Genomic DNA, 18370 nt, shown 5'->3' with positions numbered 1-18370 from the left:
AACGAACCCTAAACCTTAAATGCTGGCTAGTGCAAATCAGTAACCTTAATCCTAAAATGAACCCTCAATCTAACCCTATGCTAATCTGAACCCTAACACTGACTCTAACCTTAACCAGAGGCCAAACCCTCACCCTAACTCTAACCCTGAAATGCTGGCTGGTACATATTAGTAATACCATCCCTTACCTTAAATCTAACCCTAACCCTCACTCTAACCCGAACACTGAAACACTGGCTGGTACACATCAGGAACCTTAACCCTTACCCGGAAGTGAACTCTCACCCTAACCCTAACACTAACACTAACAGTAATCCTGAACCTAATCCTGAAACACTTGCTGGCACAGTAAGAAGTCTTACAACACCAGGTTCAAGTCCAACATGTGTATTTGGAATCACAAGTTTTCGGAGTTTAGTTCCTTCATCAGCTATCTACCAGTAATTCTAACATCACTTGCTGGTACGTAACAGTAACCCTAACCCGAACACTTTCCCAAACCCTAAAACCGTAACCCAAACCCTATATCCCTATATCTAACATTAACTTTAAAACCCAAAACCTAACCCTTACCTTAACACAAACCCAGAAACCTTAAACCACCCCGAACCATAAAAGCTTAACCCTAACCCTAACCCTGACTCTAACTCTGAAATGCTGACTAGTACATATTAGTTAGCCTGACCCGAACACTTAGCCGAGTCCAAGAACCGTAACCAAAATCCTATATCTCTAACTCTAACCCTAATTGTAAAATCTAACCCTAATCCTAACCCTAAACCACCACAAACCATAAAACAGTAACCCTAACTCTAATCTGAACACTAGCCCTGGCACTAACCATAACCCTAACTCTAACCTTAACCGTAAAACCCAATACCTAACACTAATCCTGAAATGCTGGCTGGTATAAATCAGTTACCCCAAACCCAACACAAACACTAATTCTAAACATTACCCTAAAGGTGACCCGAACCTCAGCCATAACACTCACCCTAGTCTACTCCTGACCCTAAAATCCGAACCCTAAACCTAATTCTAAAACTCAACCCCGAAACCAACAACTCCAACTCTAACTCTAAAACTCTAACTCTAACATTACATCCTACCCCTGAAGGCACAACCCTAACCCTAACTGCTCACTCTAGACCTAACTCTAACCTTAACCCTAACACTCACCCTAACACTGAAATGCAAACCAGTTACCTTTACCCTACCCCAAAGAGCCTACTTTAACCATAAACCCTTAATGCTAAACCTAACCAGAAATCTCTAACCCTAACCCAAAAACCTTTCAGCCATCACCGTAAAACCATAGTCCGAACCCTAAAACCCGAACACAAACCTATAGCCCTAATCCTAACTCTCACCCTAACCCGAAAATCTTAATCCCCAAAACCCTAAATCCATGCCTAACACTAACCCTAACACTAAATCTCTAACTCTAACCCAAACCTTAAACATAAAACCCTAACTCGAAAATCCTAACCCTAAAATTTGAATTCTATGTCTCTAACTCTAACACTAAAACCCTAACTCTAAAACATTAATCCTAATCCTAAACTGCAATCCCAAACCTTAAACACAAAAACTTAACCCTAAGGTCCTAACCCTAAAACTCGAATTTGAAGTCTCTAACTCTAACACTAAAACCAACAGTAAAACATTAACCCTGGACCTGAACTGCAATCCTAACCTTAAATTAAACCCTGACCCTAACTCTGAAAGGCTGGCTAGTTTGTAAGAGGCATATTACTCCTTGCTTCACCGCCTCTCTTTTTCCTGAGTTCCCTCCCTCGCGTTCATCCAACTCTCTCCCCAAGTATACCCTCTCCATTTTCTCTCTCTCCATTCCTTTATCTCTCTAGTTTTGCTCTCTGTGTCTGTTGACTCTGTTTTTTCTCGCTATCCCCCAATCATGTTTCCATTTCCCCTTACTTTCTCTCTCTCTTTGTTCATGTATAACAACAACCTTCATTGAAATAGCACCTACAGCATATCAAAACATGCCAAGTTCTTCAGAGGAGCGATTATCAAAATAAATTGGCATCGAGAAACATGAGGGGATATTAGTGACAGGTGATCAAAATGTCAGTCAAAGACGTAATGTTTTACGCAGAATAATAAAGGAGGGGAGATATATATATAGAGAGAGAGAGGCAGAGAGGTTTAGGCCCCCCCCCCCCCCCAAGTCAACTGAAGGCACAGTCGCCAATGGGAAACCGATGGGAATGGGGCGATGCTCAGGAGGCCAGAATTGGAGGAGTGCAGAGATCTCAGAGAGATATGGGGGGCTGGAGGAGGATACAGAGATAGTGTGGGTTGCAGGGGCTGGAGAAAGTTACATTGATAGGGAGGGTTGTAGGGGCTGGAGGACGTTTCAGAGATAGGGAGAACTGTAGGGGCTAGAGGAGGTTACAGAGATAAAGAGTGTTGTAAGGGCTAGAGGAGGTTACAGATATAGGGAGGGTTGTAGGGGCTGGAGGAGGTTACAGAGATAGGGTGGGCTGTAGGGGCTGGAGGAGGTTATGGGGAGTGGGGAGAATGTGGAACTTGCTCCCATAGGGAGTGAGGAGAATGTGGTACTCACTCCCACAGGGAGTGGTTTGAATGTGGGATTTGCTCACACAGAGAATGGGGAGAATGTGGGTCTCACTCCCACAGGGAATGGTTAGAATGTGGGATTCGCTCACACAGAGAGTGGGGAGAATGTGGATCTCACTCCCACAGGAAGGAGGGAGAATGTGGGACTCACTCCCACAGGAATTGGGGAGAATGTTAGACTCACTCCCATAGGGAGTGGTTGAGGTGAATAGTGTTGATGTATTTAAAGGGGTAGCTGGATAAACACATGAGGAAGAGAGAAGTAGAGATATGGTGATGGGGAGAGATGAAAAGGGGGGTGGTGAAGTTAAATCACCACTATTCTTAGAAATCTCCCCCAAGAGCAAAAAGGGTCAAAAATGATCTTCTAAATAGTGCACAAGGATTTTCACTCCTTGACTCCTTTGCAGACTTAAGTAGGTGCTATTCGGGTCAAACTAATGTTTCAAGCTATCCCCTGGGCAGCACGGTAGCCTTGTCTAGGCAGCACGGTAGCCTTGTGGATAGCACAATTGCTTCACAGCTCCAGGGTCCCAGGTTCGATTCCGGCTTGGGTCACTGTCTGTGCGGAGTCCGCACATCCTCCCCGCGTGTGCGTGGGTTTCCTCCGGGTGCCCCGGTTTCCTCCCACAGTCCAAAGATGTGCAGGTTAGGTGGATTGGCCATGATAAATCGCCCTTAGTGTCCAAAATTGCCCTTAATGTTGGGTGGGGTTATGGGAATGGGGTGGCAGTGTTGACCTTGGGTAGGTGCTCAATCTAAGAGCCGGTGCAGACTCGATGGGCCGAATGGCCTCCTTCTGCACTGTAAATTCTATGATAATCTATGATAATCCCCGGTCTAACCTATATCTTCAAAGAAGATTTTATCTACTTACCACTCAGTAGCTTTGATCCTGGGTCCCGCCTTGCTGAGAAAGTATAGTCGACTTATCGATATTTTTGTAATAACCACTGTTTCAGGTTCCGGTTAATTTTTAAATTACTTTATTTTGCTTCAAAAGATAACATAACTGTCTTTGCAACAAGTAAAAAAGATCTTGGGCAAAATTCTCTGTTATTGGCGCGATGTCGCCGAATGGCGCCAAAAACGGTGCAAATCCCACCTGCATCACGCCGCCCCAAACGTCGCAAAGTCTCCGGCCCGGAATGGGCTAGCAGCGACGTGACGGGACCCGCGCTGGCTCACGTGGTTCACGCCGTGCGGCGTCGCGGCGTGACGGCTCATCAGGACTCGCTGCTCCCCCCCCACCCGACAGGAACACCCGACCGGATGGCCGCCCGCCGCTCAGCCCCAAGGTTCCAGTCACGGGATGTGGAGGCGCTCCTGGACGCAGTGGAGCAGAGGAGGGAGGCCCTGTATCCCGGACACAGCTGCAGAGTCGCCCCACGCCACAGCCGGCGTCTGTGGAGGGAAGTGGCAGAGGCCGTCACCGCTGTGGCCCTGACACCACGGACAGGCACCCAGTGCCACAAGAAGGTGAACGACCTCGTCAGAGCAGGCAGGGTGAGCCTCCCCCCCTGCCCGATATCCATATCCCCCATATCCCCCCTCCCCCATATCCCCTCTCCCCCATCTCCCCCTCCCCATATCCCCCATATCCCCCTCCCCATATCTCCCCGCCTCCATATCCCCCTCCCCCATATCCCCCTCCCCGATATCCCCCCTCCCCATATCCCACATATCCCCCCTCCCCCATATCCCCCATATCCCACCTCCCCCATATCCCCCCTCCCCATATCCCCCCTCCCCCATATCCCCCTCCCCCAGATCACCTGATCACTGCCTGCGTGACTAACCATGCATGCTTCATTGTGTATCGCAGGAGCAAACGTCGAGGCACCCATCCCCGCAGATGCAGACTGCCCGCATGATGCCCCTCGGAGACCACTGGAGATGGAGAGACCCGGACCCTCTGGCATGCGACGCCCGCAGGATGCCCCTCGGAGACCACTGGAGGTGGAGAGACCCGGACCCTCTGGCATGCGACGCCCGCACGATGCCCCTCGGAGACCATGGGAGACGGAGAGCCCTGGAGCAACAGGGAGACGATGCCCCTGTCTTGTGCGGGTGCGACGACGCAGGCGTGTGCCACCCAGCGACGAGAGGGGCAACCACAGGCCCCCGTCACAGCCGAGCCATGAAACCACAACCCAGGACACCCCTACCCAGGACACCCCTACCCAGGACACCCTACCCAGGGCACCACTACCCAGGACACCACTACCCAGGAAACTGAAATACAGAACAGTGACACAGATTGGATGGGCGGAGACGAACCGCCAGCCCAAAGTGCCATGGACTCAGAGTCGGACGATGCGCACGACACAACGCCACTGCTGTCACCAACATCCTCCACCATCGCAGAAACACTCACCTCGGTTGGGCACTTTAGGGATGAGGCGTCTGGTACACTCACTGGTGCGCACAACACAGCCGTCCCTGTACAGCAGGCGGAGGTAGGAGCAGCAGAGGGGCCGGGCGGTCGGAGGGCAGCCCAGCCCAAGCGAACGTCTGCCACCCAGATGGATCCTGGGTTCCTGGAGTTACTACACCCACCCAAAGGTCCGATGCAACCACCGAACATGAGACGAGCGAAGAGGGTGACGGCCGGCTTGCGGCGGCTGCAGTCGCAGGTGGAGGAGTCCACCCGCGTCCAGGAGCTGGCAGTGGTGTCGGTCATGCGTGCCACCCAGGCCAACACCGCACGGGTGGCGTCCGCGGTGGAGGCAATGGGTGCGACGGTGTCAGACATGGGGCTTTCCGTGCAGGCGGCATCTGTGGCCCAGGACATGGCTGCCCTCTCACAGGAGGCCATGAGCCAGCGCCAGCGGCAGATGGCAGAGGCGCTCAACGCCATGGCCCAGTCTCAGCAGGCCATGGCCCAGTCTCAGCAGGCCATCGCTGAGGGCATCGACGCCATTGCCCATGTGCTAGCCGGCGTCGCCCAGACACAGACAGGGATGGCCAACTCCCTGAGCTCCATGGCTGCAAACCTGCAGATCCTTGTCGATACCAGCATTGTCCTCCAGGACTGGCAGCGCCAGATGTCGGGGGGGCGTCGGATGGCCAGTCCGTTCGCATCCCCCACCCATGTAGAGGCCTGGGGGCCATTGGGCACTCCGAGGGAGGAGGAGTTGCTGGGGCCTGTTCCGGATCCCATTGTAGGGGAGGTCCCAGAACACCTCAACACCTCGGACTCCCCCCCTTCCGTCCCAGGTGCATCGGGTGGGCAACGGGCAGGACAGGCTGGCAGCTCGCCATCCCAGTCGCCCGGGCCGCAGCCTGGCCCATCTAGGCCAGGACGCCCCAGGAAACGGCCGCCAAAGGGATCCCGTGTCAGAGGGCAGGAATCACAGGAGTCCACCTCCAGTTCTGCTGTCCCGTCTGGGGAATCACGTAGACGTAGTCAAAGGGCCCGTAAGGCCAAACAATTAGACACTGAGTAAGTTGGCACGGGTGCAGGGCACAGATGAGTTTTAGGGGCTAGGGCACGTGCATGAACTCCGTTCGTTATTAAAGTCAATGTTACACCTACAGAAGCTGCCTTTGTGCTCTGTCCAAAGCGTGCGGGGGTGTCATGTACGTTGAGCGCAAGTGTGTGTGTGAGGGGTGGTCTTACCTCAGCCCCAGGTGAGTCTGCCCCCTTCCCCCTGGGCCACCATCAACATCCCCCCGGGCAGAGGATGGGACCGTGCGCTGCAGTGTCACAGCCGCATGCAGGGATGGTCCGGGTGGATGGTAGTACTGTGGCCATGGATCAGACATAGTCCAACGATGTGGAGCCAGGAGCTCATCGCAGGGCGGGTTGTCATCATCCTCCATGGCCTGCAATAGACACGCGTCCACCGGCAACTGTGTGAGCCCGGCCGTTGTGCCGCGGATGGATCGGCAATGGGGGGGTGATGTGCATGCGGGTGGGGTGGGTGGGTTTGGGGAGGGGTGTGAGGGTGCTGGGTGGGTGGATGGGTGGGGGGTGTGGGTGGTCGGGTGTTGCCATGGTGTGCGGTCTGTGGCCATACTACCCGATTCCCACGCCCATCTCGTCAGTGAAGCGGGCGGCTATCAGCCTGTCCCGTGCCCGCTGGCCCAGCCGGTAACGGTGGACAGCCACCCGCCCGTGTCTAGCCCGTCTGCCCTGACCATTACCCCATCCCCCTCATCTGGGGAGGACTGCGCCTCTTCCTGCTGCTCCTCCACTCCGCCGTCCTCTGCCTGCGGAACATCGCCCCTCTGCTGGGCTATATTGTGCAGGACGCAGCACACCACAATGATGCGGCCGACCCTATCTGGCCGATACTGGAGGGCGCCCCCAGAGAGATCCAGGCACCTGAAACGCATCTTCAGCACGTCAAAGCACCCCTTGTCGCTACATGGGCATCATTGTAGCGGTTCTCCGCCTCATTGCGTGGCCTCCGTATAGGCGTCATCAGCCACGATCGCAATGGGTAGCCCCTGTCGCCCAGCAACCAGCCCCTCAGCCGGGGATGGCGTCCCTCGTACATGCCGTGGATGTATGACCGCGACAACATGTATGAGTTGTGTACACTGCCCGGGTACCGGGCGCAGACGTGCAGGATCATCATGCGGTGGTCGCAGACTACCTGTATGTTCAGCGAATAGGTCCCCTTCCTATTGGTGAACACGGCCCTGTTATCTGCAGGTGGCCGCACGGCGACGTGCATCCCATCAATCCGCCCTGGACCATGGGGAACCCGGCCACGGCAGAGAAGCCCACGGCCCGGGCATCTTGGCTGGCCCGGTCCACAGGGAAGCGGATGTAGCTGTGCGCCATGGCATATAGGGCGTCTGTCACTGCCCGGATGCACCGGTGCACCGATGTCTGCGATATGCCGGACAGGTCCCCACTCGGTGCCTGGAATGACACCGTTGCATAAAAGTTCAGGGCCACCGTAACCTTGACGGAAACGGGGAGAGGGTGTCCCCCACCAGTGCCACGCGGTGACAGGTGTGCCAGCAGGTGGCAGATGTGTGCCACGGTTTCCCGGATCATCCGGAGTCTCCTCCTGCATTCCCGGTCCATGAGGTCCTGGTATGACAGCCGGGTCCGGTACACACGGGGCGCCCTCGGGTGCCTCCGTTGCCGTGGGGCCGCGGCGTCCTCCTCCCCCTCGTCGTCCTGACGGTCAGGTGTCCTTCCAGCCTGGTCGGCTGCCGCCTGCCCCTCTGCGGCAGCCTGCGCCGCCTCTCTGGCACGCTCCTCCTCCTCCTCCTCATCCAGGGCAACATGGACATTAGCGGCTGCCGCCACGGCGGCCAACATCGCTGGATTACCGGAAAACATGACGGCCTGTGGGGGGGGGAACGACGACATGTCATCATTGCCCATACCCCCTCCTCCCCCGAGCCAGGTGGCATGGACCGCATGGGTCCGACTGTTGGAGGCTGGCACCTGGCCAGGTGGACCAACTCACTTGCCCTCGCACCCCCCTCCCCGGCACGGACCCCCGTCCCCCATCCCCCTCCCCGGCACGGACCCAGTCCCCCCATACCCCTCCCCGGCATGGACCCCTTCCCCCCACCCCCTCCCCGGCACGGACCACCCCCCCCCCTCCCCAGCACGGACCCCGTCCCTCCCGTCCCTCTCCCCGGCACGGACCCCGTCCCCCCATCCCCCTCCCCGGCACGGACCCCGTCCCCCCATCCCCCTCCCCGGCACGGACCCCGTCCCCCCATCCCCCTCCCCGGCACGGACCCCGTCCCCCCCGGCACGGACCCCATCCCCCTCCCCGGCACGGACCCCATCCCCCTCCCCGGCACGGACCCCGTCCCCCCCGGCACGGACCCCGTCCCCCCATCCCCCTCCCCGGCACGGACCCCGTCCCCCTCCCCGGCACGGACCCACCCCCCCGTCCCCCTCCCCCTCCCCAGCACGGACCCCGTCCCCCCATCCCCCTCCCTGGCATGGACCCTGTCCCCCCATCCCCCTTCCCGGCATGGACCCCGTCCCCCCATCCCCGGCACGGACCCCGTCCCCCCGTCCCTCTCCCCGGCACGGACCCCGTCCCCCTCCCCGGCACGGACCCCGTCCCCCTCCCCGGCATGGACCCCGTCCCCCCGTCCCTCTCCCCGGCACGGACCCCCGTCCCCCGTCCCCCTCCCCAGCACGGATCCCGTCCCCCCGTCCCCCTCCCTGGTACGGACCCCGTCCCCCTCCCCGGCAGTCATCCTCCCGTCCCCGGCACTCATTCCCCCTCCCCGGCACTCAACCCCCCTCCCGGCACTCCCCCGGAGCCCAGCCCACTCTAACCACCCCCCCGCCACACACACACACACAACCCTACACATACCTCTACCCACACATTCAGACTGCGGCTACGCCATCGCCTCTCCAGCGGCCAACCCCCCAGGCCGTCACCCACCTCCACGCTGGCCGGCGTAAACCTTGAGCACAGGTTAACGCCGATTGAAAGGTGGTTTGATTTACGCCGACGTGACCCGTGGTCACGTCGGCGGGACTTCGGCCCATCCGGAAGGGTGAATATCGGCAGCCCCGAAATCCATTGCCTCACGCCAACAAAGAACAAAGAACAAAGAAATGTACAGCACAGGAACAGGCCCTTCGGCCCTCCAAGCCCGTGCCGACCATACTGCCCGACTAAACTACAATCTTCTACACTTCCTGGGTCCGTATCCTTCTATTCCCATCCTATTCATATATTTGTCAAGATGCCCCTTAAATGTCCCTATCGTCCCTGCTTCCACTACCTCCTCCGGTAGCGAGTTCCAGGCACCCACTACCCTCTGTGTAAAAAACTTGCCTCGTACATCTACTCTAAACCTTGCCCCTCTCACCTTAAACCTATGCCCCCTAGTAATTGACCCCTCTACCCTGGGGAAAAGCCTCTGACTATCCACTCTGTCTATGCCCCTCATACTTTTGTATACCTCTATCAGTTCTCCCCTCAACCTCCTTCGTTCCAGTGAGAACAAACCAAGTTTATTCAACCGCTCCTCATAGCTAATGCCCTCCATACCAGGCAACATTCTGGTAAATCTCTTCTGCACCCTCTCTAAAGCCTCCACATCCTTCTGGTAGTCTGGCGACCAGAATTGAACACTATACTCCAAGTGTGGCCTAACTAAGGTTCTATACAGCTGCAACATGACTTGCCAATTCCTATACTCAATGCCCCGGCCAATGAAGGCAAGCATGCCGTATGCCTTCTTGACTACCTTCTCCACCTGTGTTGCCCCTTTCAATGACCTGTGGACCTGTACTCATAGATCTCTTTGACTTTCAATACTCTTGAGGGTTCTACCATTCACTGTATATTCCCTACTTGCATTAGACCTTCCAAAATGCATTACCTCACATTTGTCCGGATTAAACTCCATCTGCCATCTCTCCGCCCAAGTCTCCAGACAATCTAAATCCTGCTGTATCCTCCGACAGTCCTCATCGCTATCCGCAATTCCACCAACCTTTGTGTCGTCTGCAAACTTACTAATCAGACCAGTTACATTTTTCTCCAAATCATTTATATATACTACAAAGAGCAAAGGTCCCAGCACTGATCCCTGTGGAACACCACTGGTCACAGCCCTCCAATTAGAAAAGCATCCCTCCATTGCTACTCTCTGCCTTCTATGGCCTAGCCAGTTCTGTATCCACCTTGCCAGCTCACCCCTGATCCCGTGTGACTTCACCTTTTGTACTAGTCTACCATGAGGGACCTTGTCAAAGGCCTTACTGAAGTCCATATAGACAACATCTACTGCCCTACCTGCATCAATCATCTTAGTGACTGCCTCGAAAAACTCTTATCAAGTTAGTGAGACACGACCTCCTCTTCACAAAACCGTGCTGCCTCTCACTAATACGTCCATTTGCTTCCAAATGGGAGTAGATCCTGTCTCGAAGAATTCTCTCCAGTAATTTCCCTACCACTGAAGTAAGGCTCACCGGCCTGTAGTTCCAGGGATTATCCTTGCTCACCCGTGCTCTTCTCCGAGGCGTGCGGAGCGATTGACGCCCCGCCGACCTTTCTCCCTTCGGAGAATACGGCGGGTGGCGGGGGCGGAATTCACGACGGCCCACGGCGATTCTTCGACCCGGTGGGGGGTCGGAGAATCTTGCCCCTTGCTTCTGGATTTTCCGTTCCGGTTGTTCAGACCTTCGTGGCCCCCTTGACAACCTCTCTTCTTATCTCTGGGTGCTCTCAGTAACTTTGATCCCCTGTTCAGTTCCTGCATTCAGTCATTCCCATCGACTGAAGTAACCCTGAGAGCTGGAAATGATGCTGGCTGTTCGCGATCCAGGATATTTATTACCCTTCTCACAGCCGTGTTGGTTACATTTTATTTGATGTTTCAATGATAAGCATTGGTAAAAAATGCTTTGATGCTTGTCAAATCTTAGAGGAGTGGTACATTCGGTTCTCGTCGTGTTTAAACTGATTCCTGCTTGGTGTAAATTTATGCCTTCGTAGACTCAACCATTATCTCCAGACATCCACTTTTTTTTAATAGAACATACAGTGCAGAAGGAGGCGTTTCAGGCAATCGAGTCTGCACCGACCCACTTAAGCCCTCACTTCCACCCGATCCCTGTAACCCAATAACCCCTCCTCACCTTTTTGGACACTAAGGGCAAATTAACATAGCCAATCCACCTAACCTGCATGTCTGTGGACTGTGGGAGGAAACCGGAGCACCCGGAGGAAACCCATGCAGACACGCACAGACTCCGCACAGACAATGAACCAGCGGGGAATCGAAGCTGGGACCTTGGCGCTGTGAAGCCACAGTGCTATCCACTTGTGCTACCATGCTGACCATCACGTCTAACTGATGTCATGAAATTTCTATTGTTCACAAATGCACGTCATTTCACATAATTCACTTAAGATTCTGGCAATTCTTATTCAACTGCTTGCTAAAATAATTCACTTCTATGAAAGTATGAAGTATTGTTTCCTCTACAGTGGGGAAGACATTCATGTGGACCAGGTAAATTAGCATAGAGCAGATGGGCCAAATGGCCTGCTTCCCATCCTGCAGACTCAATCTTGTCTTTCTTTCTCCTGCAGTTGTGCATCCAGGAGAATTACAGGGACAACCCGTTTCACAATTTCAGACACTGTTTCTGTGTGACGCAGATGATGCATGGGATGATCCACCTGTGCAACCTGAAGGTGAGTCGGGCAGGGTCAGGTGAGAGGTGATGGTCCCGTGCTGTCATTTCAGCCCAGTAAAGCTGAGACTATCAGGGGGCGGGGGGGAGCCAGCTGAGCTGCGCACCTCAACAAGTGCAACAAAGCTGATTGCTGTCACGCTGCATAAAGAGGTATATTTGTCGAATGTTTTCCTCATCGGGACGAACGCAAGAACGCCTCATTTCTACGGGAGCACGCTGCCCAAGAAAAGGATGCCGAGTTGTTGCCAAGTTGGCTGATTGGCCGAGACGTTGCCGTGGAGAATACACCCAAGGAATTACTGACCCCCATCCTCACGTTTTTGTCGAATTCAAAATGGCACAATGCCTGGGCAAATTCCTTTTCCTTGCAGTGGAGTGGGTCCCTGCGTTGGAATATTTGTGGTTTCTAGCGAGTTTGTCTTGTGATGGGAGATTGAGCAGTTTAGGCCTATACTCTCTTGAGTTTAAAAGAATGAGAGGAGAATTAATTGAGGTATATAAGATAAAAAAAGGTATGGATAAAGTAGACATAGAACGGATGCTTCCTCATGTGGGGCAATCTAGAATGAGGGGTCATAGTTTTAGGATAAGGGGCAGCAGATTTAAAACAGAGATGAGGAGAAATTACTTCTCTCAAAGGGTCATGAATCTGTGGAATTCACTACCCCAGAGTGCGGTGGATGCCGGGACATTGAGTAAATTGAAGGAAGAGATAGACAAATTTTTAGTTAGTAATGGGTAGAAGGGTTATGGAGAACGGGCAGGACAGTGAAGTTGAGGCCGAGAAGAGATCAGCCACAATAATACTGAAAGGCGGAGTGGGCTTGAGGGGCTGAATGGCCAACTGTTGCTGCTAGTTCTTATTTTATTGTGTTCTGAAGTGCAAGTGAGCCACACTGCGATAATCTAAAACTGGATGTTGGTGTATTTCTGAGCACACTCGGTATTGTTCAGTGAGTGCTGTCCGATCACGGAACCACATCTGACATACGGGCATGGGCTAGTTGGAGAGGGTGCGGATACGGCCAATACTGGCCATTGCAGGAAGGTCAAAGGGGCGTGGTGTTCATGATCTCTGCCAGCCTTTGGGTCGTACAGCCCACATGAATCTTCCTGGGGAGAGGAAGATAGAACAAAGCGGGCAACACGTCTCCTGTTTCAGTCGTCCTCGAGTTCAGTATAGCCGTTTGCAAAAGTTGACATTTGGTTCTCTGTTTGCAGGACCTGCTTAGCATGGCGGACATCGCAGTCCTGATGACGGCAGCGGTGTGTCACGACCTGGACCATCCCGGCTACAACAACACGTGAGTTCAATTCTGTGGCGTTCCGATGTGCGAGCAGAGGCTGATGCCATAACCTGGAATGCTGAGGCAAAGTCAAGGGGGATACTCTGGTCTTCTGAATGTAGTTGATTCCCACCGCTCTTCAGTACTGAGGGAGTGCTGCTCTGTCAGAGGGTCAGTACTGAGGGAGTGCCGCACTGTCAGAGGGTCAGTACTGAGGGAGTGCTGCACTGTCAGAGGGTCAGTACTGAGGGAGTGCTGCACTGTCAGAAGGTCAGTACTGAGAGAGTGCAGCACTGTCAGAGGGTCAGTACGTAATTTTCTTGACTGGGAGTGCAGGCACAAAGAGGCTGAATGGGCCTCCTCCTGTTCCAGAGTAACAGGCTCAAGGGGGCTGAATGGGCCTCCTCCTGTTGCTGTGTTTCAGGTCTGTGGGGGTTGAATGGAGCTGCTCGCATGGCTTATATTTTCTGCTGATATGTTCTTAAAGACGGTATGATATCCAAAAACACTATTCATGAGAGAGTGAAGCAATTGTTCACCAGACTGATTCCTGAGATGGCAGGATTGCCGTATGAGGAGAGATTGGGTCAACTGGGACTATTTTCACTGGAGTTTAGAAGAATGAGAGGGGATCGAATTGAAACGTATTAAATTCTGACAGGGTTGGGGAGACCAGATGCTGGGGTGATGTTTCTTCTGGCGGGCGGGAGTCGGTCTGGAACAAGAGGTCACAGTCTCAGCAGAAATCTCTTCACTCAGACAGTGATGAACTGTGGAATTCTCTACCAGTGAATGTGGAGGCCAAGTCACTGAATATATTGAAGAAAGATAGATAAAGGTGTCAATGTGTATGGGGAGAGTGCGGCAAGTATGGTGTTGAGAGAGAGGATTGGCCATGATCATATTGAATGTTGGCGCAGGCTCGAAGGGCCGAATGGCCAACTCCTGGTCTTATTTTCTATATTTCAATGCTTCTATAATACAGAGAAATTAACTCAGCACTAAAACACCGTTCACTCTCTCGGACAGATACCAAATTAACGCCCACACTGAACTCGCAATTCGCTACAACAACATTTCCCCACTGGAGAACCATCACTGTGCTGTCGCCTTTCAAATCCTCTCCAACCCAGAGAGTAACATCTTTGGAAACACAGACACTGAGCTCTTCAGACAGATTCGGGAGGTAAGTCGGGGTTCATTCATAAGATTTCGAGGTGGTGATGGAGGACACTTCTTATTGTCACAGTTTACCAACAGCCTGTCCTAAAAAACATGCTTAGAGAAGAAAGACACAGACGGAGGTGCCATTCAGCACCCTCGAGCCTGTTACACAGTGTGGTAGTATGTATTGGGGGTCATGTGGGACTGGAAGCCCTAATGTCATTGTCTGACAGATCCCGGGTCCTGGTTGCCGTTGACCTCAAGCTCCGCCCTGAAGGCGGAGTATAAGAAGCCGGAGTCTTCCCCCGCAGGCCAGTTTACTATCGAGCTGCTGGGGAACAGACACGCTTAATAAAGCCTCATCGACTTCACTCTATTCGTCTCATGGAGTCTTTGTGCGCTACAATTTATTAAGCGTGAACAGGTCGAGGCCACTTTAGTCCCCTTGCGCCTGTTAGACAAGACCAGGAGGAGGCCCCTTCAGCCGCCTGGAGCCTGTTATACAGGAACAGGAGCAGGACCGAGCCTGTTTCAAAGGTATAGATGGAGGCCCCTTCAGTCCCCTCGAGCCTGTTACACAGGAAAAGGAGGAGGACCCTATAGCCCTCTTGAACCTGTTACACAGGCACAGGAGGAGGCCTATACAGCCCACTTGAGTGTGTCATACAGGAGGAGGTACATTCAGTCCCCTTGAGCCTGTTCCACAGGAGCGGGTGGAGGTCCCTTCAGTCTCCTACAGCCTGTTGCACAGAAACAGGAGGAAGACCCTTCAACCCTCTTGAGCCTGTTATACAGGAACAGGAGGAGGCCCATTCAACCCCGTCGAGCCTGTTACTGAGGAACAGGAGGAGGCCCATTCAGGCCACTCGAGCCTGTTACAGAGGAACAGGAGATTGTCCATTCAACCCCCTCGAGCCTGGTACAGAGGAATAGGTGCAGACTCATTCAGGCCCTTGAGCCCGTGACACGGGAAAAGTTCCTCTTTACCTGAGTGTAACACCACCGAGTTCACTGACATATCAAACCCTCTTATCGTATTCTGACTCTCTGTTTATGTGATGAGTCAACTGATACCTGGCTCTCTCTCCTGATCTAGGGAATGATTGAGCTGATTCTGGCAACGGACATGGCCATTCATGGGGGAATCATGCAGGAATTCACTCAGTGTGTCGACAACTTTGATTACGAGAACAGGGATCATCTCCGATCAGTAAGTGAGGCTGCAGCCTCCTGGCATTGAGCCTGTCCAACCCGCTGAGAATTTTGTCCTTTTTATTTGGATCACCTGTCATCCATCTGAACCTCAAACAATAACCTCTTGTTGTTTCACAAATCTGCTCGCCTGCAACATAATAATGTGAGAAAAAGGACCAGGAGGTCTACATTAAACTGCATTTATTTCAATGCAAGGGGCCTGACGGGCAAAGCGGATGAACTCAGGGCATGGACGGGCACATGGGACTGGGATATTATAGCTATGACTGAAACATGGCTAAGGGAGGGGCAGGACTGGCAGCTCAATGTTCCGGGGTACAGATGCTATAGAAAGGATAGAACAGGAGGTAAGAGAGGAGGGGGAGTGGCGTTTTTGATTAGGGAGAACATCACGGCAGTACTTAGAGGGGATATATCCGAGGGTTCGCCCACTGAGTCTATATGGGTGGAACTGAAAAATAAGAAGGGAGAGATCACCTTGGTAGGACTGTACTACAGGCCCCCAAATAGTCAGCGGGAAATTGAGGAGCAAATATGTAAGGAGATTACAGATAGCTGCAAGTATAATAGGGTGGTAGTAGTAGGGGACTTTAACTTTCCCAACATTGACTGGGACAGCCATAGCATTAGGGGCTTGGATGAAGGGAAATTTGTTGAGTGTATTCAGGAGGAATTTCTCATTCAGTATGTGGATGGACCGACTAGAGAGGGGGCAAAACTTGACCTCGTCTTGGGAAATAAGGAAGGGCAAGTGATAGAAGTGCTAGTGAGGGATCACTTTGGGACAAGTGACCATAATTCCATTAGTTTTAAGATAGCTATGGAGAATGATAGGTCTGGCCCAAGAGTTAAAATTCTTAATTGGGGCAAGGCCAATTTTGATGGTATCAGACAGGAACTTGCAGAGGTAGATTGGGGGAGACTATTGGCAGACAAAGGGACGGCTGGTAAATGGGAGGCTTTTAAAAATGTGTTAACCAGGGTGCAGGGTAAGCACATTCCCTTTAGAGTGAAGGGCAAGGCTGGTAGAAGTAGGGAACCCTGGATGACTCGAGATATTGAGACTCTGGTCAAAAAGAAGAAGGAGGCATATGACGTACATAAGCAACTGGGATTAAGTAGATCCCTTGAAGAGTATAGAGATTGTCGAAATAGAGTTAAGAGGGAAATCAGGAGGGCAAAAAGGGGACATGAAATTGCTTTGGCAAATAATGCAAGGGAGAATCCAAAGAGATTCTACAGATACATAAAGGGGAAAAGAGTAACTAGGGACAGAGTAGGGCCTCTTAAGGATCAACAAGGGCATCTATGTGCAGAGCCACAAGAGTTGGGTGAGATCCTGAATGAATATTTCTCATCGGTATTCACGGTGGAGAAAGGCATGGAGGTTAGGAAACTAAGGGAAATAAATAGTGATGTCTTGAGAAGTGTGCATATTACAGAGGAGGAGGTGCTGGAAGTCTTAAAGCGCATCAAGGTAGATAAATCCCCGGGACCTGATGAAATGTATCCCAGGATGTTGTGGGAGGCTAGGGAGGAAATTGCGGGTCCCCTAACCGAGATATTTGAATCATCGGCAGCCACAGGTGAGGTGCCTGAAGATTGGAGAGTGGCGAATGTTGTGCCCTTGTTTAAGAAGGGCAGCAGGGAAAAGCCTGGGAACTACAGACCGGGAGCCTAACGTCTGTAGTAGGTAAGTTGCTAGAAGGTATTCTGAGAGACAGGATCTACAAGCATTTAGAGAGGCAAGGACTGATTCGGGGCAGTCAGCATGGCTTTGTGCGTGGAAAATCATGTCTCACAAATTTGATTGAGTTTTTTGAGGGAGTGACCAAGAAGGTAGATGAGGGCAGTGCAGTAGACGTTGTCTACATGGACTTTAGCAAAGCCTTTGACAAGGTACCGCATGGTAGGTTGTTGCAGAAGGTTAAAGCTCACGGGATCCAGGGTGAGGTTGCCAATTGGATTCAAAATTGGCTGGACAACAGAAGGCAGAGGGTGGTTGTAGAGGGTTGTTTTTCAAACTGGAGGCCTGTGACCAGTGGTGTGCCTCAGGGATCGGTGCTGGGTCCACTGTTATTTGTGATTTATATTAATGATTTGGATGAGAATTTAGGAGGCATGGTTAGTAAGTTTGCAGATGACACCAAGATTGGTGGCACAGTGGATAGTGAAGAAGGTTATCTAGGATTGCAACGGGATCTTGATCAATTAGGCCAGTGGGCCGACGAATGGCAGATGGAGTTTAATTTAGATAAATGTGAGGTGATGCATTTTGGCAGATCGAATCAGGCCAGGACCTACTCAGTTAATGGTATGGCGTTGGGGAGAGTTATAGAACAAAGAGATCTAGGAGTACAGGTTCATAGCTCCTTGAAGGTGGAGTCGCAGGTGGACAGGGTGGTGAAGAAGGCATTCGGCATGCTTGGTTTCATTGGTCAGAACATTGAATATAGGAGTTGGGACGTCTTGTTGAAGTTGTACAAGACATTGGTACGGCCACACTTGGAATACTGTGTGCAGTTCTGGTCACCCTATTATAGAAAGGATATTATTAAACTAGAAAGAGTGCAGAAAAGATTTACTAGGATGTTGCCGGGACTTGATGGTTTGAGTTATAAGGAGAGGCTGGATAGACTGGGACTTTTTTCCCTGGAGCGTAGGAGGCTTAGGGGTGATCTTATAGAGGTCTATAAAATAATGAGGGGCATAGATAAGGTAGATAGTCAACATCTTTTCCCAAAGGTAGGGGAGTCTAAAACTAGAGGGCATAGGTTTAAGGTGAGAGGGGAGAGATTCAGAAGGGCCCAGAGGGGCAATTTCTTCACTCAGAGGGTAGTGAGTGTCTGGAATGGGCTGCCAGAGGTAGTAGTAGAAGCGGGTACAATTGTGTCTTTCAAAAAGCATTTAGATGGTTACATGGGTAAGATGGGTATAGAGG

The 18370-nt window shown here is 52.5% G+C and overlaps 1 protein-coding gene across 2 annotated transcripts in view; it reads left to right on the top strand.

Annotated features, from left to right (window-relative positions):
• The window catches only part of LOC140386504 (high affinity cGMP-specific 3',5'-cyclic phosphodiesterase 9A-like), a 111741-nt gene that overhangs the window by 75768 nt on the left and 17603 nt on the right, over positions 1 to 18370 (top strand). For both annotated transcript variants that reach the window (XM_072468898.1, XM_072468897.1), the window contains exons 11-14: positions 11658 to 11762; positions 12986 to 13068; positions 14080 to 14236; positions 15311 to 15424. In XM_072468898.1, coding sequence (XP_072324999.1) covers positions 11658 to 11762; positions 12986 to 13068; positions 14080 to 14236; positions 15311 to 15424 — 459 coding nt within the window. The remainder of the gene's footprint in view (positions 1 to 11657; positions 11763 to 12985; positions 13069 to 14079; positions 14237 to 15310; positions 15425 to 18370) is intronic.

Source organism: Scyliorhinus torazame, chromosome 12 (assembly GCF_047496885.1).
Source record: "Scyliorhinus torazame isolate Kashiwa2021f chromosome 12, sScyTor2.1, whole genome shotgun sequence".
NCBI classification, from domain to species: Eukaryota; Metazoa; Chordata; class Chondrichthyes; order Carcharhiniformes; family Scyliorhinidae; genus Scyliorhinus; species Scyliorhinus torazame.
This window is presented reverse-complemented; position numbering and strand designations above follow the sequence as displayed.